Below are 21,548 nucleotides of genomic sequence, written 5' to 3' on the forward strand. Positions count from 1 at the left end.
CGATAAACATGTGAATCTGTTTTAAAAACGAAAAGAATTGGTCGATAAAATGCAAATGGTTGTTCAGCAAGAACATCGTTGTCAGTTGATTCAGAGGTGTCATATGAATATAAGGTGTAGTTGGTTACAGAGATTGTTTCCCCGAGAAACTTCATCGGAGAACGAAATAGAAGTGTAAGTATAGATATGCATAAAACTTCTTATACTAATATAATGTATTATACAAATCAAATATTTCTATTTTTATTTTTATTTTTATTTTTTTACATAACATTAATTTATTGTTTCTACCATTTATAGTGTTTGTGGAGAAAAGAAGAAAAAAAATGATTAGTGTCAATAAATTTGAACATTTTACATACTTGGTATGTATAAACATCCACGTCTTTTTCAAATTTTGAGAGAACTTACGTGATGTGATGTTTTAACAACCTTTTTATTTTTAATTTTACAGAAGAAGCTATATCCCCCAATTACAGGCTATATCAATTTAAATTATCGAAGAGCTATCAGTAGTTATTGATGGAGATGGCAGAGAGATTTAATTTTACATTTGTTGTGGATTGAGGGGGAAGATGCAGACGTTTGGGGGCTAAGAAGATTATTTGGAATGGAATATTATTATATCGATTGGGGAGAAGAAAAAGAAGAGGAATGATAGACTGTGTGCATGTGTGAAATTATTCAATTTTTCAATAAATGGATTTAAAATATTAAAAAAAAAAAAATGTTATTAAGTACATGAAATTAGTTATTTGAAATATAATAAAATTTTAAAAAATTATATATATTAGTTCCACTTATTACGAATTGATTGATAGAAATGTAAGCATGAAGTGGGAAGGTAGAATGTGATAGGTAATTAAATACATGAAACTAAAATTTAATGTTAATTTTTATTAAATGTTTTTTAATATTATTTAAATGCATAAAATCAGAATAGAATTTTATACAGTATTAAATATTAGCATTGTTGACAAGAATATTTAAAGCGCACGCTAGTAGTTCACAATCAATCAAAGAATCGTCGTCGAAATATTTACTGTTACATATCATATTAGCAATACATGACAAGTTCGTTTTTGATGTGACACCATTTTGTTTCAAAACATTTACAAAATTTATAAACTGAATATTAATACGATGTGTATTTTCATATAGTTGTGACCGCATAAGATTAATACATTTTACATGATTGAATAAATTATTCAACGTTTCCATAGTATAATATAAGGAGATATTAGCTAGAGTAAATTTTATGAGCTTAACATTATGAATTTTGGTAAATTCTATTACAAATTCTTCAATCCATATTGGTGGGGAATCTGAACTCACGGATAGAACACATTCTTTAATTTCTGCACGTTTTTCAATGAGTGCATCCCATATTGGTGCAGGTAATAGAAGTTGAGTGCCCCGATTATCACCAAGAATAATTTCAACGGTTGATATGGGTCCAACTGCGATTCCAATTTCTAAATATTTATAGGATGTTGATGTCAGCGGGTACCTTCTTCCCAAGATACGAACAGGAAGTGGATGTGACGGTTTGAAAGTAGAATTAGAACTAGAAGAAATCAATTTTCTTTATAAGATACATATAAATTTAATATATATATATAATCATTTTAAGATTAAGAGTAAGATTAATACATACTTCACATATTTAATTTTCTTAGGAGGCGATGCATTATCTTCGGTTGATTCGTTGATTGGCGTATAAGACACAGATTCATTATTTTCTTCGTAATATTGAGAACACATTTTGATTTAATTCTATTTATAACAACTGTATTCTGGTATACAATTAATAGTAATTAATACAATTTTTCGGTTCGAAATATTTCAAACACAATTAACACACACGTGGGACACGAAGTTTACAGATTGAACTTTATATTTTAGCACAACATTTAACGAATAACTCAGGCAAGTTCCCGTAAGAAATGTTTTCAGTTGGCTTCCGACCATTGCAAATATGCTTTACTCCTTCCACTTCTATTTGTTGTTATGAGCTACGTGAATGGCTCATCACATCAATTGGGAGGGGGAGACTTCCTACTCTGATTCGTATGACATATCGAGCGCGAACGATAGGGTAATTCAGTTTTGGATATTATGTGCATTGTTCTTATGATACATCATTATCATCATATCAATATCGTCGCGATATAGACTGCGTTTCATGGTTTATTCAAGAATTAAAGAATTTAGCACAGACTGTTAAATCTATATTATCTAATAATATCTTTATGGTGCACCTAACGAAAGAGCAGTGGGGTGAATTTCACAATGCTATACATTGCCATATTTATGAGAAACCATTCGATATCAACGAAACACGTGTGCGAGATCATTGTCATTTAACAGGGCGCTATAGAGGTTCTGCACATGTTGATTGTAATATAAATTATAAAAATTCATTCCATATCCCGATAGTCTTTCACAATTTATCTGGATATGATTCGCATTTTATCATCATGGAATTAGCTAACGCATTTGAAGGTTACATTGATTTACTACCTATAACCAAAGAAAAGTATATTTCGTTTACAAAACATGTAAAAGATGTAACAGAAGAAGAATTAGGTTGTCGAAATTATATAAAATTACGATTTATCGATTCGTATAAATTTTTAAATACTAGTCTTGATAAATTAGCGTCTTTTCTCAGTAAAGATAAGCTAAAAATTTTATACTCTAATTTTCAAATGTTATCCAAAGAAAAATTTGATTTATTGACGCGAAAGGGTGTCTTTCCATATGAATACATTGATTGCTTTGAGAAATTAGAAGATTCACGTTTACCATCGCGGGAATCTTTTTATAGTTCGCTGACTGATGAAATAGTATCCGAAAGCGATTACGCACACGCTGAGAACATATGGCATTCTTTCGAGATTAAAACTTTAGGTAAATACAGCGATTTGTATTTAAAAACAGATATTTTTGAAAATTTCCGTGAAAGTTGTATCAATAGTTATGGTCTAGATCCAGCTCACTATTACACATTACCAGGTTTTACATGGGATGCTATGTTAAAGCATACTAAAGTTAATTTTGAATTGCTCACTGACATCGATATGGTTTTGTTTATCGAGCGGGGTATACGTGGTGGCTTGAGTCAATGTTCTGGGAGATATGCGCAAGCCAATAATAAGTATATGTCATCCTATGATCCATTGAAATCATCATCGTATCTCATGTACTTTGATATAAACAACTTATTTGGATGGGCAATGTGTCAACCATTACCATATGCAGGATTTCAATGGATCGATAGTGTTGAAAATTTTGATGTATCTTCAATTGCAATTGATTCATCGATAGGTTATATTCTTGAAGTTGATATAGAATATCCACAACATCTACATGATAATCATGCTGATCTACCGTTTTGTCCAACACGTACCAAACACCCTGGTAAAAAACAGGATAAGTTATTGGCTACATTATACGATAAGGAGCGTTACGTTATACATTATCGCAACTTACAACAGTGTATTCATCATGGTCTCCGCATTACAAAGATACACCGCATTCTCCAATTTAATCAATCACCATGGCTTCGCGATTATATAGAACTCAATACTCAAGTTCGAACACATGGATCAAATGATTTTGAAAAAAATTTCTATAAATTAATGAACAATGCAGTATTTGGTAAAACAATGGAAAATGTTCGAAATCATGTTGATGTAAAACTTCTGACAAAATGGGATGGAAGATTTGGTGTAGAGGCAATGATCTCAAAACCTAACTTTCATAGCAGAAGTATTTTTTCAGAAAATTTAATTGCAATTGAATTGCGTAAACTTATGGTTAAATTCAACAAACCAATTTACGTTGGTATGGCCATTCTAGACATATCAAAAACATGTTTGTACAAATTCCACTACGATTATATGTATCCATTACACCAACGAAATTGTAAAATTATGTATACTGACACAGACAGTTTAATTTATTATATTCAATGTGAAGATGTTTATGAGATGATGAAACGTGATATCCATAGATTCGACACCAGCGATTATCCAATAGACAATGTATATGGTATACCGCTAGTCAATAAGAAAGTGCCTGGTTTGATGAAAGATGAAAACAGTGGTTCAATAATGACTGATTTCATTGGACTTAGAGCAAAGATGCATGCGTTGAAAGTGTTTGGTAAAAAAGATGTGAAAAAGTTGAAAGGTGTTAAAAACAATGTTGTAGCGAAAATGATAAATTTCGATGATTACAAGCATTGTTTACGTGATGCATTTGAAATAACTCGTTGTCAGTCATGCATAAGGTCTAAATTGCATAAGGTATATACTATAACAGAATTGAAAATTGCTCTCAGTCCATATGATGATAAGCGATATATTATAGCTGATTCAAATGATACACTACCTTGGGGGCATTATAAAATAACATTGTAAAGGATAGAAGTTTCACAATAATAGATTGAAATTATTTTATGAAAATTGATTTATTTGCATTTTTTTTTTTTTTTTTTTTTTTTTTTATATTAATATTGTAGTAAAAAGCATCTTTTTATGTTTACAATACATTATTTTTATGTATCCATGAGTTGTGTGAATTATCAAATCCTAACCATTTAACATATACTTTATCATCCCTCTTACGCAATACTTTTTCCACTAAATACACATCGGGGTTGATAACGCGCTGTAATTCATATTCATAAAATCTTCCCGCAATAGGTTTTCCGCATGAATCTTTTAGCAGATAAGTCACAGGATTAGTTATCTGTACTTTGATTATCTTGAACACTTCAGCTGTCCAATTTGGCGTATATCCTTTGTCGAAAACGGTTTTGTATTTGCTGAGGCGTACAGAGTCACCAACCTTGAATCTCGATGGAGCAGCAATCTTTATATTGCTATATACTGTGTTCAAAAGCTTATCTGCAATTGTTGGGGTAACATCACATGGTCGCATTCCAATAGATCTGTGTTTTCGCATATTGTATTCAGCCACAAGACTTGGTAATGCATTGATCCATCTATATGTTCCATTGAGTGTAAACAGTTTCCACATATGATGTTTTAAAGTACGATTAAAACGTTCCACGATGGATGCCTTCATCACTGAATATCTTGAATAGTGATTAATATTATGTTCTTTTAAGAAACTCTGCACATCGGCATTGTAAAATTCTTTTCCTTGATCGGTTTGTAAATTTTTTAGACATCGATATCGAATTATTTTTGCGAATGCTTTGGCTACTTCGAAAGCATTTTTTGTTTTGAGTGGTACAACCCATGCATATTTGCTTAATGCATCTATAACTGTGAGTATGTAATGATAATCTTCATTGAATCGTGAGTATGGACGCATCTCAACCATATCAGCTTGCCACAGATCATCATATCCATGTACGATAACACGTCTGCGGGGGAAATTTCTTCGAGCTGACGCATGCAACTCCTTTACAAGCTGTTGCTTCTCGAGGCTATGCTTTTCCTTAGATTTCATTGATTTGTACATTGTTGTTACTGCTGTGGTTTGTTATATAATCTTCCTCTTGAGAATGAGGGTTTAATACTTGCAATACTCGTCGAACATCATTTTGCAGTAATATTAAATTGTTCTGAAATGTAGCCAATCTTTGTTCAAATTCCTGCTGTATCTGTTGAACATTATTCTGTATTGTTATCACATTGCTTTGAAATGTGCTCAACTTTTTCTCAAATTCCTGCTGTTGAACCTTTAAGATTGATATGCATTGTTCCAAGTACTGTTTATTGACTGCATCTGTGTTGACTTCTGGCTGTGCAACATTTCGAATTTTGCAGTATTTTGCATCAATGTTGGATCCAATCATGCAGAGCGCATTATCGCGTATATAATTTCGAAACATGCTACTCCATTTATAGTACTCTACTGGTGAGGTCTCATACTTTCTAAGTGATACCCCAAACATACTGATTGACATTTCGTTGTGAATAAATCAATTATCAGCTTGCAGTTTAATTTATAATGAGACCTGCTTCGCGAAGTTCTTCGATAATCGATAGAAACTCGTTGTCATGTGAATTGTTACCCGCTTGACGCGAAGTTTTTAACAAACGCAGGCGATCTACTAATTCATTTGGATCATCCCAATGTATATAATCGATTTGGTTATTGTTTACTGTCATAGCATTTGGTATCTGCTTGTGAACTGTTATGACATTTGGTGTAGTAAGTTCAAATCCTCTACCTGTTCGGCTCTTAATTGGACGCGCAAGTAAAGGAGCAATTATATGTTTATATTTGTAACCTTTGTTACCCATTATGGGGCTTTGAGAGTTATGACCACGTGTACATTGGTTGCCATCAATATGCTCTTGTATTTTTGCATATCAGTATCAGTGTACACTGCATCGTCAGGAATTCTCATAAAAATTAATTCATATAAACCTAGTGTTCCAATGTATTTTACACCATCTATAAATATATTGTCATCCTTGTCTATATTGAATTGTTTGTCACCAAGCATTGCATTATTATCTTGGAAATGTACACCATATACATAATCTATGGCCGTATTTTTATCACTACTTAAAAGTGCACCCATGTATTTGATACCTAATGGGCCAAAATAGCTATGAAGTGTTTCTTGACCTTCGGATGTCTGTAGCTGCTGTCTAGCTGATGTTAGAATCGATTCATTAGTAGTTTCAAAAACATCATCATCATCGATAGTCGGTGATTGTACCACTGGATCCACTGATATAGAAGAAATCGATGACTTGGTTCGTATAACATTTTTTCGTTTCGATTGAATTGGTGTAGAGGTCATGAATGATTTATCCGATGAATGTTTCCGTTTTATATTATTCACTTTTAATTGTACAGGTGTTATTGTATCATTCAATTTAGTATTTGAACTTGATAACAATGATTCATCAGCGTCCATTGTAAAGACATTTTTCACAATCTGTTCATCAGCTTCCATTGCAGAAGTATTTTCCACAATCCGTTTCAAGGGATCGACAAGTGGTTTAAAATATCTGTTCAATGCAGCATCTTCATCCATCTTGCCTGTTTTCAAAGCTCGATATTTTTTGCGAATAGATTCACTTGTGTTAGCTACTTCCTTTGCAATTCTCTCACGGTCCTTAATATCTTGACTATCAATCATTGTTTGAACAGAAACGTTGTTCTCACACGGTGTGACAATTAACAATTGATTGTATGATGGTATTGCAAATTCATTAAATCCTCTCCTGTAACGTCCATTAGACATCGAGCTATCCTTATCAATCACAACAAAACCATACTTGTGTTGCTAACAACTATGACACAATGTTTTAAAATCATCAAAAGACATGTCCGTATTTACATGATCATTATATACATGTTTTAAGTTAGTACCATCCTGTTTAAACAAAATCAATAGATTCGCATGATCTCGTATAAAATGTTTGGGAAATTTTGCATACGTTTGACAGAGATAGAAACAGTCTACCATTGAATGTCTCCCCATTGCAAAATACTCTCTTATCGTATCTTGATTGTCACATGCTACGTCATCAAAAATAAAAATTGAATTTGGAAGCGATTCCTCTGGTGAAATAACATCGCAATTATTTGAAAATTTAAAATAACCAATTTCATCTATCGATGCCAATAAATTCTCCAAATATTGATATTTCGGCTGCTGCAGGGATTTTGAATACACATAGACATTCTCAAATCGTACACCATAAGGGCTTTCTAATAAACTTATTAACACGTTGGTCTTCCCACAATTGGATGGACCACAAATAATTCCACGTATAGTGTTTGGTAACATATTACCATGTCTGCATTCCATGTTCTTGCCAATTTTTTGAATTCTATTGTCGAAATTTTTTACGCGTATAATCATTGGTTGTCTCACGAACCACATGTTTTCAAGATTCTGATACATACGCATTCATGTTGCTATTATATATGCATGCATCAAATTAAAATTTGTTCAGTAGTCGAAATGTGTCTCATCATATCAGATGACATCAACATTCATGATTTAACCTCTAAACAGTTGAAATATATACCAAAGAATATTTTATTGCACAAGTTTGGCACATATATTGACAATTTGTGGGATAAGCTTCCGGAATATATAAAAACTGATAAGGAGGTTCAAGAATATCGCCGGTGTTTGGAACACTACAATCGTCCTTGGCAGCAAACACATATTGATGATCCAGCACCACTGATCAAAAACTGTAGTGAATGTCTTCGGCAAAAGTAAAAGCTGGTAGTGGGTTTTTGAATCGAGCAATAAACGCTCTTCCCATTGAATTGCATATTCCTGGATATCAATTTTGTGGTCCAGGAACTCATCTTTCGAAGCGATTATCAAGAGGTGATTCAGGCATCAATCCCTTGGATGCTGCATGTCGTGAGCACGATATTGCATATTCGCATAGTAACAATCTAGATGAGAGACATACAGCTGACGATATACTCGCTGACAAAGCGCAAAAACGTATCACTGCAAAAGATTCGATTCTGAGTGAGAAAGCTGCAGCTGCAGCAGTTTGGGCTGCTATGAAAACTAAGACGAAACTTGGATTGGGAATGAAAACAAAAAATAAATGTAAAAATAAGACTGGAACAAAAAGAAAGCGGATACTCCCAATTGCAAAACGTGGTGGTATTTTACCTATTTTACCATTGTTAGGTGTTCTGGGCTCATTAGTTGGTGGGGCAACGGGGGTAGCTAAGGCGATAAATGATAAAAAGGTTGCGCATCGCCAACTGGAAGAAATGCAACGTCACAATCGAGCTATGGAAGGGCGAGGAGTTTATCTCGCTCCATATAAGCGTGGCCGAGACATGCTGAATAAGAAAAAAAGGCGCTAAGTATGCCCATAGGCGTAACAACTGATGTGCAATTAAGGGAACTCGCCAAATGTATGCATATTCCATTCTTTAGAGGTGTTTATATGCGCAATGCTTTACCATCAAATGGCGTACATCGAAATGAGAGTGGTATCATAAATTTGGACAATGCCGAAGGACCTAGCACACATTGGGTAGCTTACGCAAAGAGAGCACATCGAGCTATATATTTTGATAGTTTTGGTAACCTTCGACCACCTAAAGAATTAATAGATTATCTTCAGAAAGATGTCGTGAAAATTGAATACAATTACACACCTTATCAACACTACAATCAGCAAAATTGTGGCCAATTGTGTCTACAATTTCTACAAACGGTTGATAGCAAATTTAAACGTTGAATCTTTGCAATCGTAATTCAGTATGAATTGAGCTGTTTCTTGAAACATGTCGATAACATTTACATTAAGTGGTAAGGGTAGCATTCTGGCGGTAAGCTATTTTCCACCTATAGATTTGAGTGATGATACTTACGAGCTTGGTCTAACAGCTTTTGAAACATAGAATACGATACCAAATGTGAATTCATTGAATAACACATTTTACTTTGATGAGGATGACAAAGCAATAGTGATTCCCAATGGATCATATGAGTTGTATGCAATAAGAAAGTATCTAAATCGTGCAATTATGCAGACTACTCCTCATTCTAATAATTATGTAAAAACAGATGTATCTAAAATGAATATCAACTTTGACATTAATGATGATGATGATGATGATGATGATGATGATGATGATGATGATGATGATGATGATGATAATGATGATAACAAGGTCTATGATAATTTATTAATTCGGGCTAATAACAATACCATGAAGAGTGAAATAAAGTGTGCTTATCGAATAAATTTTACCAAACCTAACAACATTGGTTCATTGTTAGGATTCTCATCCACTCGCGTTTTGAAACCACATCAGTGGCATGAATCGGATAGCCCAATTAATATCATGGATGTAAACATTATTTGAGTAGAATGCAATATAACTGCTGGCGCATACAACAATGATAAGTGCGTACATACGATACATGAATTTTCCCCCAACGTACCACCAGGATATAAAATATTTGAAACACCTGCTCAAGTCATTTACCTTCCAGTCATTGCACGGAACATTACGGACCTAACAATACGCATCATAGATCAGACTGGACGATTAATTGATTTTCGTGGAGAAGAAATTACTGTAAGGTTACACGTACGGCGACGTAAATGAGATGCTTGTATTCAACGAAACACAGCATCAAAAAACGTTTTCCCTTATAAATAAAACTGCATACAACATTAAGGCCTCCCCTAAATACATTGAAAAGAAAAAAAGAGAGAAGCTAAGTGCAGTGAATATCGCATTTTTAAAATCATTAGGATTCATTGTACATAATTACTAAAAAGAAAAAAAATGGATATTTTAAATATTGCTGAACAACCCATGTTCGACGATCGTATCGTCAAGCTTGAAACTCATACATACAATCCGTATGCTAACTCGACGTTTGGATATAACGATGAGATAAGAATACCTGTACAACAACAAGATCTATACACATTACCATGTGAGAGTTTTCTATACGTGGAAGGTAAGGTGGTGATAAAACATCCAAATGATGAATCAATTATAAAGTTGGGAAATAATTGCATAGCATTCATGTTTGATGAAATTCGATACGAACTGAATGTTGTGGAAATTGATCGCAATAGAAACGTTGGAATAACTAGCACACTTAAGAACTACATATCATTTACATGCGATGAAGATAAAATTATGAAGAATGCTGGATGGAATATTAGATGGAACGATGAGAAGAATGTAAAATACCATTTCAATTTTTGCGTACCACTAAAAATTTTATTGGGATTTTGTGAAGATTATAAACACATAGTAATTAATGCTCGTCACGAGTTAATTTTAATACGATCACGCAATGATAACAATTGTCTTGTAGGATCTTCAATGCTAGAACCTGAAATCGAATTATTTAAAGTACAATGGCGCATACAATGGCGTATATTGAATGATATTACTAAACTATCATTACTACGTGCTTTAGAAAGTGGACGAAATCTGAGCATGTGTTTTCGTTCGTGGGATTTGTATGAGTATCCTCTGTTACAAAACACGACTAAGCATTCTTGGTCTGTTAAAACGGCTACACAATTCGAAAAGCCTTAAGGTTCCATGTTGTACAATCATGGTTCAATTAAGGTTCCATGTGGTACAATCATGGTTCAATTGTGGTTCGATGTGGTGTAATGATGGTTTGATATGGATTGATCATGGTTCAATGTGGTTCAATTGTTGTTCGTTACGCTTCAATCATAGGTCGATATAAATTTATTATTGTTCAACATGATTCGACTGATGATTGATTTGTAAATCAATAATGATACAATTACTTAATATAGTATTAATAAGATGCTGTTATGATTAGGAACATGATCTTGGCTCCTGAATATACATATAACACATCACTACATTGTCTCTGTAGCTAACGCTGAGACTGTAGAATCTTGTCACGTAGGTGAATGATAAGAATGATGATGATCTAGTGGGGAGGCAAAGCTAGTGGGGAGGCAAAGCTAGTGGGGATAGCTATATATAACGTGTGATCTGCTGAAACGTTGTCACAGTTCAGAATAAACAATTTCTATTGGGTGTGAGTGTGTGGGAGTAAATACATAATGGTGAAAATGCCAAAAAAATTGGAGTCTGCGGCATTGGATGTTGTAAGTACTACTTTCATTTTCATTTTAATTATACTTTAATTAAGCTGTAACGAGCTACTCTCAGGAGCACTTTCAGATAGTGTAATTGTAAAGATATTGTTTGAGAGTACTCCCAAAAGTAGCTCGCGATAGTTTTTACTTTCTTAAGTGTCCACACACCCTAAAGTTTTATAAATAATTTTTCTGTATTTTTCAGCTCATAAACCATTGGTTTATGCGATACCATTCGGGCCAGCGTCGGCGGCGACAACATATCCCTGAAGAACAACAGGCGTAGCAGACCGTAAGTATCATTTTGAATTTAATTAAATACTTATTTCATTTAATTTTTATCAATTTTCTGTATTTTTTCGCTTACTTACAGCTTATAAACTTAATGTTTATAAGGTGTCGATTTCATTCAATTTTTTATTAATTTTCTGTATTTTTCGCTTACAGCTTATAAACTTAATGTTTATAAGGTGTCGTGAGAAGCGCCGCCGCCGCCGACAATGGAATAACGACATTTGGGATTGGAAGGATATATCCTTGGATTATTTATTTGGTTAGTATGAATGCTATAGTACGATTTTTAATTATTAAATATGTTAATAAATTAAAAAATTTATATAATATTTTTTTATGTTTCAGATAACTAAGAAGAAGAAGAAGAAATAATTTTGTATTTTTCATTTTTTATTTCTATTTTTTATATTTTTATAATAAAAATAATAATAGTTCGTCATTTATATACTTAATTGTGTTAATTACCTTATAACACTTCCCCTTCCTAATAGAGTGATAGGCAATTAAAAAAATAAAAACTGTTTTCTTTTTTTTTTAATTTTAATTTCATATTTTTAATCGCCTATTACTCTAAGACCTGTTTTAGGACTGGGATAAGTCTGTGTTGTGCTTCATCATTTTTATGTTGTAAGATCTGGTCTAGGTCTGGGTTAAGTCTGTGTTGTGCTTAATTGAAGCTTAATTGAAGCTTAATTGAAGCACAACACAGACTTAACCCAGACCTAGACCAGATCTTACAATCATTCTTCTTCCCAAAAACTTATATAATATTTTTTATTTTCCATTTTTTAATATATCAATATTATATAAGTTCTTGGGAAGAAGAACAGTTGTAAGGTTTGGTCTAGGTCTGATCGGCAAGAACATCGTTGTCACTTGATTTAAAGGTGTCGGCATTTTTTATCATCATTTTTGCATCAATTATGAAGCACAACACAGACTTAACCCAGTCCTAAACCAGATCTTACAATCATTCTTCTTCCCAAAAACTTATATAATATTTTTTTTTTTTTAATATGTGCTTAATTGATGCACAACACAGACTTAACCCTGGCCTAGACAAGATCTTACAATCATTCTTCTTCCCAAGAACTTATATAATATTTTTTATTTTTTCATTTTTAATATATCAATATTATATTTTTTCATTTTTAATATATCAATATTATATAAGTTCTTGGGAAAAAGAATGATTGTAAGGTTTGGTTTAGGTCTGATCGGTATGAACATCGCTGTCACTTGATTTGAAGGTGTAGACACTTTTTTATAGGTTGCAAGATCTGGTCTAGGACTGGGTTAAGTCTGTGTTTTACATTGCTTCATAATTGATGTATAACACAGATTTAACCCAGTCCTAGACCAGATCTTACAACATAAAAAAAAATGTCTACACCTTCAAATCAAAATGACAGCGATGCTCTTGTCGAACAATCATTTGCATTTTATCGACTAATTCTTTTCGTTGATAAAACAGATTCACATGTTTATCGATCAACTCTCCGTCGGTAAAACAGTTTTGCATGGTTTTCAACCTATATCAGTGCATGGCGTCATCAGTCGTGACGTCATCAGATGTGACGTCATCAGATGTGACGTCATCAGTCGTGACGTCATCAGATGTGACGTCATCAGTCGTGACGTCATCGGGTGTGACGTCAGCCCCACGCGTCCCCCCTCTGTGATGTCAGCCCCACCCGTCCCCCCTCTGTGACGTCAGCCCCCTCGACAGCCAGTTGAGAACCCCCCTGTATATACTACTCCTGGCCGTGCAGTTTCCGGATTCAGGCTCCGTATTATCATGTTAATTTCCGATGACTCTAAAACTATCCCTGCGTCGAACTGTCGCGAGTTCGAGGCAGGGGGGCCTGATAAACCTCGGCGTATCCGTCCTGCAAATTGGAAGGTATGCCACTGACGTTAAGAAACAAGTTATGGTTCTAATAAGACGGTGCACCTACTTATAACGCAGTATAAATGCGAAAATGGTTGAATATAAACAGTAGCGAGAATCCCAAGGTCGCTAAAATTTTGCGCCCGTTATAGTTTTCTTTAGGATTATCTCAAACAGAAAATTTTTGAAACTGCTGTCAATATAGTGGATCAACTACGCAATAAAATTGAATCTTAAAGCACACACACGCTTGCGCGCGCACACACACGCTCGCGCGCGCACACACACGCTCGCGCGCGCACACACATAACATGGGTTCTTTCTAGAACCACCATGATCTGCAAAGACCAACTGAGGATCCTCCCCGCGGTGTACAATGGATAACGTTAGTGCCAGCGACATTTGAAGTTTTATATGTCGAAATTGGCTTACACGTGATACACAAATAAGTAGTGTTTTGAATATGTTTCGAAGCCAGTTACAAGAATATCTAATAAAAAATATAGGGTCTAATTTAAAAAATTAAACATGAACATAATAAAGGTTCTTCAAGGTTAACATAAGGTCAAATTTCAATTATCACGGTTTGACCCCTTAATACCATACAACATTTGTCTGAAACATTTTTCTGTGTCATGCATAGTTTTCGAGATGTTTATACACTTCATGATCAAACGGATACACTACATACTTTGGAAATTTGCCTAATAGTGTTGTATTGCGTTCATGTAAATCTATTATTTACATATAAAGCCAGCTTTTTGCTCGAACTTTTAATTTTATCGACAGTTTCTTTTTCGAAAAAGAAACATGTCTCTTCAAGTTTCTTATACTTATAACAAACAAAAACGTTTCTTTTTAATAAATGCTGCTACATCCCTTCGGTCCTGGAAGCGTAAATTCGTCGTCGTTGCGGATTGAAGTCCTTTCTGTTTGTTATTGGATTGGGTGGTTGAGAGGAGGGTGTCAAAAACAAGTGTACAATTAATTAATTTCAGTCGGCCCTGAAAAGGACTTATTTACGACGTTTATTGTTTAATTTGAAAATCCTGGAACAGGACCTCCTTTGGTCCTGGTCAGCCGTCTATACCCTTTGGGGGGCAGCCCTTCTCCACCCTCGGACGCCGGTCAGCGACGCTGGCGTCTGGAAATAGAAAATAGCGGTGGAACCGCACAGATAAGCGAGCGTATTGCTTTCACGCTATACCGTGTCGTCCCAACTCCAGGCTTCGATAACGAGCCTATGTGGAGGGGGGAACAGTACCCTGACGTAACGTTAAGATAGTGCAGTGGACTGTATTACCGACGATTCTTCGCTCTGAAGAAAGCGTCGTCAGACGAGTGTACAGAGAGGAAGGATCCTCCTGTTCTCTGCTCAACCTGCCTTCCAAAAAGGCTTGCCTCGTACGAATCACGGTTTTACGCCGATATTCGCGACCGTTTGACACACGGGCACTAGCACTGGCTAGGGTTGGTGGCTGATAAAGGCCAGAGGTTTTACCACTCGCCGTTCACCACGACGTGCGCATCTATTCGTCGCACGCGGGCTGCTACCAAACGGGTGATAGAACGCGGGCAACGCAGAGGTGACACACTTACGTTTACCCTCTCTGTTTTGGTGCCAAATATCGTGGCTCAACCAAGAAGTGGTCTTTGGTTGCTCCTCCGACGAATAGCAAACTCAGAGAATCGGGGTAACCACCGATTCCAAGAGTGCAGTTACTCGTCTTTAATATATCTTCACTTAACAATCGCTGCTCTATCGCACGTGTATTACGTGTTTCTCGAATAGAACAATAGCGCGAGCTGCAATGCGATAAATACAGCGCAGAAGGCGTCAGGAGCTGAGGAACTTGGTGCCCAAATTTCCTAACTCAGCAGACTCTTCTATAATTGCTGTACCTTGCTACCGTGCGAGCGATCGGTGCAAGACTGACTTTGACTTGCGAGCGCGAGACGCTCCGCGAAAATCGCGGAGTTCCCGAAAATTCGCTACGCGGCGCTCGCTTATCGTTGTCTATCTTTATCTAATGTTCCGATTTTGCTCTTTCTCTTTGTCAGGCTCCGATACCCGCACTCGATATCGGGTCTGAGATTCAAACAGCTGATCGTGATCGCTCACCTGTTCGAACTTCAACCGCATTGGATGAAAAACGAGTCGTAATTCGAATGTACCGAGTTTATTGTCAACGCAACTGAATCCCCTACCGAAGGTGACCTTCGGTCGGTCACGTATGTTAACGTACTGCGATTCTCGCGGACGAAACGAAGATTCGAAATTTAACTGTATTTTAAACACAAATAATTTTCTGGTGCGACCACTACTGTTGCTGCTTGTAAACGCCAGTACTTTTTCTTCATTTGTGTAAAAACTTAACGTACCTTGCAATTAGACATAATTATTTCTTAGAAGCCTTTTTTAAATCTGACAATATTTTGCCCACCTTTTTTGCACTTTACAACTAAATATTGAAACTTCTTCGTCTACAAAGTTTAGTTTGGCGTCACAATAAAATTATATTTCCGTATTTGCTAGCGAAGGTTGAAGAACAAATTCAGTTCTGTTATGTATATCTGTTGCACTTTGCCACACGGTAAGCAAATTCATCCATACAATTCCGTTTGACGTCATTAGTAATTGCAGAGCCCTGTTGCGGTATTTTTCCGTAGTCAGTAGGTATTACAAGACACGAATTTGACTTTTAAATGTGTACTAATACATCATATTTCGTTGTTTGCTCTCGCCACTTCTGTTGTATTCTGATTCGTTAATGTATACGTAGGCATACCTTTTTGTCATTAGTAATTTGTTTTGCAGAGGTGTGTCTGTGTCAGAACAAAGATTATAACGCGAACGATAAGTATCAACTATATTTAAAGGAATTTCATTAAGCGATATTTCTTGCAGCTAGCAATTTTACTTAGAATTACAAGAAGGTAAAGAATAATAGAATTCCGCTAAAGACTGAAGTGCGACCCTGTCGATTTGTTGTGTGCATAATCACTATTTTTCTATAATACTTCGCAACGACCATTGGATCTACGCCGTGGGCCCTGTCAGTAACCTGTCACTAATCTAGCGTTTCTACTTACAAATAAATTTATTAATGTCACTTTAAATTTTTACGTTCCAAAAGTGCTTTAGCGTTCATGTTTAATGAGTGACACATAATATTACATAATTTTTACCTCTTGAGATATCCAAGGAATACAAGGAATCTCGTTTATAGCTGTCCACTGTGTTCCCTTGTATTCATAAGCCTCGACATCAGAAGCACAATTTGGTGGTGTAGGTTCTTCTACAGCATCGGTCTCTAGTATGGTATATCATGTAAGTGGAGTTTTACTTTTCATTTCTAATTTTTCTAATACAATAAAAATTTAAACTTATTTTATACTTCTGTTACCGAAGAACATTACAGACTATGATGATAGAACAGAAAGTTAACACAATTCTTACAATAGGTGAAAGAGAATTTAAGGGATAATTCTGTACAGTATGCCGGCTTTAAATGTCTGCACTAGATTATTTCTCTAAGTATTGAAAATATAAACAAATGTTTTAAGCAAAAGTCATATGATATTAAGGGAGAAATATGGCGATGACAGTGATTTGATCTTGAGATAATCTAAAAGAGTCCTGTGAAAGTCGCATTTAAATTTTCAAATATAACCCAATATTTTTTACTACATACTCTTGTAGCTAATATCGAAATATTTTCAAAACACTTCCTGCACATATATTTTGCATAAACAATTGTTAAGTTATTAAATTTTAATGTTGACGTGCTACGCGCATTTGCGTTACCCAATGTAAACCACAGGAACATTATTCTGCCGAACTAACCACCTTACGTTCGTGGTTTTATGCACATACCCCCCATCACTTTTTTCTCTCTATCGGCTTTTTTTAAAACCAATATACTGTGAAAAGTCCAACCAGGAAGCCTACCTATTAATTTTAACAGTTAATAATTTAACAATAATCTATGCAAAATACATGTGCAGATAGTGTTTTGAAAACGTTTCGACGTCAGGTATTAGGACCTGCAGTGAAAAATATAGGATTTCACTTAAAAATTTAAATATGACTTTCATAGAGCTCTTGCAGGTTATCTCAAGGTCAAATCCGTGTTATCACCATATTTTTCCCTTGATATCTATCAGGTTAATTTTTCGATAGGTTGTTTGACGGGAGATTTGCCTACGTCGAGCTGCCGTGAGCAGCCTCAACTAGCTCGGCGGAAGAGGAAAGGTCGTGGTTCGGACACGCAGAGGAATTAAGCCCCCACGGAAAGGCAATTACGAAACATCGAGTATCTTCCACAGATGTTTATTTGACAAAATACTGGATCATGCAGACGGCACGGTAACGGAAGAATACAGGTGGTCGGCAACACAAACAACCACGTGTTCTGACAATCTCGGCACACGCGGGCACGCCCGTTGCAGAATTCATGTCGGTCGTAGTGACACCGGAATAAGCGATACATTCGACAAAATACACAATACCGCGATAACAGAGACGCCCTGGAGGAAACCAGAATCGCGCCTAGCACTAACGGCACTCCGTGCTCGGTGAAGACTAAAGTAATCTGTACAGCTTACCCTAATTTCGCTGGTCACTTGTAGCGTTCGTCGTATCGGCAACGAGTGACGACGCTCCGTACGCGCGCATGCGACCTCCCTGATTCGCGGCACGTTCCTCTCCGCTCAAGCGCGACAGCCCCTCGGAGTACTCGCTATGGTTCAGGCGCGTATGCGAGGAGCAAGGCTCCCGGGGCGGGTCGCTCCTCTCCGGCGACGATTCGTATTTCTTCACATCGTGGAGTCTTCCCCAGGACTTCCTGTGGCTCCTGCCGCCTGGACAACGATCTTCGGCCTCACCTCCACCCTCGCCTTCCACTTGAGTCATTGTAGTAGGGCAGCACCGCGGGACCATCCCTTAGCTTGCTGTGGGCAGATTTTCCTTCGGCTCCCTAGTCCTCCGCGGAGACGGCAAGTCCCTGAACTCCGAGGGTGGACGGCCCCTATGCCATCCGGTGTAGATACGGCGCCTGAATCCGGAAACTGCACGGCCAGGGAATGGGGGAGGCCTCAGGGTTCCTCAGGTTTCCTCTACGGCCCTGAAACGTCGTGCGTGATCGGTACGGAGGCACCCGAAATTAGCGACGATTCCAAATTCACGATATTTCCTTTCAGGAGGCGTCTCTCAGCATGTGTTCCGCAAGGGGGCCGTACGGTCCTTCTTTTTACTAACTTCGCGTAATTTCACAAAACGGGGACGGCGCTATGGACAACGTCACATATCATATAGCTTTTGACTAAAATATTTGTCTCTATCTTTAATACTTCGAGAAATAATCAAGTGTAGACATTTAAAGCGCCCATACGTATCAATATGACTCATTCAATATACAAGCCTGCCTAAACTTTCATACAGAGTTGTGTCTGTGTCCGATTTGCTGTTCGACAGACTGGATGGTACGCATTGTGTACTTTATTTTATGAACGTTTATATGAAAATCATAAAGAAATAATGCGTTAGATACAGAGCTGTATACATAAAACAAACAAAAAGCACTGTTACTGTACTATAAACTGGAACAACTCTCGTCGAAGTCACAATTCTTCCGCCGAATCTCTAGTTGCTGTCATCACAAAACTGTATTCAAAGTTGTAGTACAACCCCATATTATTCTGTGTAAAAGTCTATAACAAGATCGTTTAATTGATTTTTTTGTGAATAAATATAACTTTTCCCTAAAAATGTGAATTATATATTTTCAGAGTAGGTTCTACATAGGTAAACGGTGATAAAAGTTTATGTGCACATGACTACACACTCATTTAAAAAGCCAAAACATTTCTGGGTCTACTAGGACTACACATTCAGTACTCATGATATCTTAGGACATCAAGCGGGCTGAACAGTCTGCACGGATGCTGTAAAAACATTAAAATAAAAGTGATTGACATCAATTCTCTTTTTTAAATCAAATCTTGATGAAACTTGTCATTTTCTGTACACAGGGTGTAATGTGAATACATTCTAATATTTTAAAGGGTGCTAGGATACCCCAATTGGATCACACAGGGTCCTCTAACTAAGTGTTCAAACAAAGTGCCTTAAAGTTAGCATAATGCTTTGAAATGAAAAGTACTTTGTGCATATCGTTGAGCAAACACATAGGAAGAGTACGCTGACCTAGAGAATTTGGTTGCTTGAGAAGGCTATATTTGCTTCCGAAGACCCTGAATACGTGTTAACAACCTCACAGACACAAGTCCTTCAAAAGGACTCCTATTGCAAACGGTCCGTGTTTTACACTACTGTAACGATTTGACTTCATCGTACATAAAATGTTTATAGATAGAGTGGCTTACTCGTGAATAGGGAGTAGGATTTGTGTTGTAGCGGCCAGCAGTACGTAGAAATAAGAACATTTGGCGTGCAGATGGTTGGCAGGATTTTTAGACACGTGCGTTGTTACGCGCCGAGCGGGTTGAGACGCCCGAGCGCGAACATTTATAAAATTCTTGTTTCTAATGTACGTAAGAGAGGATGAGAAGGGTTCGAATTTAAAAGTAAATAAAACTTGAGATATTATTTCGAGTAGTTAAAGGGATCGGTGGTGCTACAGTCCCACACGGGTCCTTGATCAGCTGTATTTCAAATCCGAACAGGATAAAGGCCGAAAAAAATTAAAAATAAAGAATATAAAATACGTAAATTGTATTTATTGATGAATCTAATTAAAGATCGAATAATAAAATGTTTCAATAAGAACGTGTATAAAAGTGAATATATATAAAAATATGTAGATAGATAATATAAAAGTATATGTATATACGTATAAGAGTATAGGAACAGAAATATCTAAATTAGTACGTGCAAACGGACATTCATTCTCCCGTTTATAGTGGAATAATTCAGACCAGAGAAATTCCCACAGTCTTTAGACTATCTGAAACTATTGCCACTCGTTCTAAAATGATTAATTTTAAAATTTCAAAACGAAAGAAGGAAACAATATTAATTTAAAGGACTCACCAGTACAATTTCTTTTCCTTTTTTAAAAAAAATAATCTCCTCAAAAATAATTTTGACGTCTCACTTTTTAAATTTTTAGATATTGGTTAACCCTGTATGGAAGAAAGAATTAGACACTTATTCGCACATACACACACTATGAATTTAATTCTTAATTAATCAGCTATTTCATATGGAATAGATTATATATATATATAAACCAAATTATAACAAAGGAACAAACAAAAAAAATTTGAATTCACACGAACTTCGTAAGTCCTTTTCTTCCTACTTAGTGATTTTAAGAAATAGAAGAAAACTCTATCTTTAGAAGATCGCGGACTTACGACACGCACCTCGCGATTGTACGTCGACAAGTGAAGCAGCATCGTGCCTTCGGAAGGATCCAGGATCAATCATTTCGACTATGGAAGGGTTATGCCGCTGCTTCATTAGCTAATGAGAGCGTGCTTTTGGCCCTACCGAGCCTGTGTTTGGTCAAATTCTAAGGTTAAAGAAGCTGAGTAATGTGTATGTGTGAACATTCCAATTCTCTCTTTCACATCATGAATTTTCTCACGCGACGCACCACCCAACTCATGACAATCTTTTGTATATATCTGGTGTATTGCTTTACAATAACCAATTAGCCGAAAGAGTTTTAAACATCGTCCACAGAGATTCGAGGAAGCTGACCCTCAGTGGTCTAACGGGTGTTCTTTAA

The 21,548-nt window shown here is 36.0% G+C and overlaps 3 protein-coding genes across 3 annotated transcripts; all 3 read left to right on the forward strand.

Annotated features, from left to right (window-relative positions):
- The first annotated feature begins 3,083 nt into the window (after nucleotides 1-3,083).
- On the forward strand, nucleotides 3,084-3,619 carry LOC143187498 (uncharacterized). The gene is made up of 2 exons (XM_076391709.1): nucleotides 3,084-3,499; nucleotides 3,583-3,619. Exons 1-2 carry the CDS (start codon nucleotides 3,084-3,086, stop codon nucleotides 3,617-3,619), a joined length of 453 nt encoding a protein of 150 aa, XP_076247824.1.
- A 52-nt stretch (nucleotides 3,620-3,671) lies between these two features.
- On the forward strand, nucleotides 3,672-4,427 carry LOC143187523 (uncharacterized). Its single transcript, XM_076391737.1, has one exon. The coding sequence runs from the start codon at nucleotides 3,672-3,674 to the stop codon at nucleotides 4,425-4,427; it is 756 nt and encodes a 251-aa protein (XP_076247852.1).
- A 5,863-nt stretch (nucleotides 4,428-10,290) lies between these two features.
- Nucleotides 10,291-11,061, forward strand: LOC143187499 (uncharacterized). The gene has a single exon (XM_076391710.1). It carries the CDS (start codon nucleotides 10,291-10,293, stop codon nucleotides 11,059-11,061), a length of 771 nt encoding a protein of 256 aa, XP_076247825.1.
- Nucleotides 11,062-21,548: the final 10,487 nt, after the last annotated feature.

The sequence above is a fragment of the Calliopsis andreniformis genome, unplaced genomic scaffold, assembly GCF_051401765.1.
Source record: "Calliopsis andreniformis isolate RMS-2024a unplaced genomic scaffold, iyCalAndr_principal scaffold0048, whole genome shotgun sequence".
NCBI lineage: Eukaryota > Metazoa > Arthropoda > Insecta > Hymenoptera > Andrenidae > Calliopsis > Calliopsis andreniformis.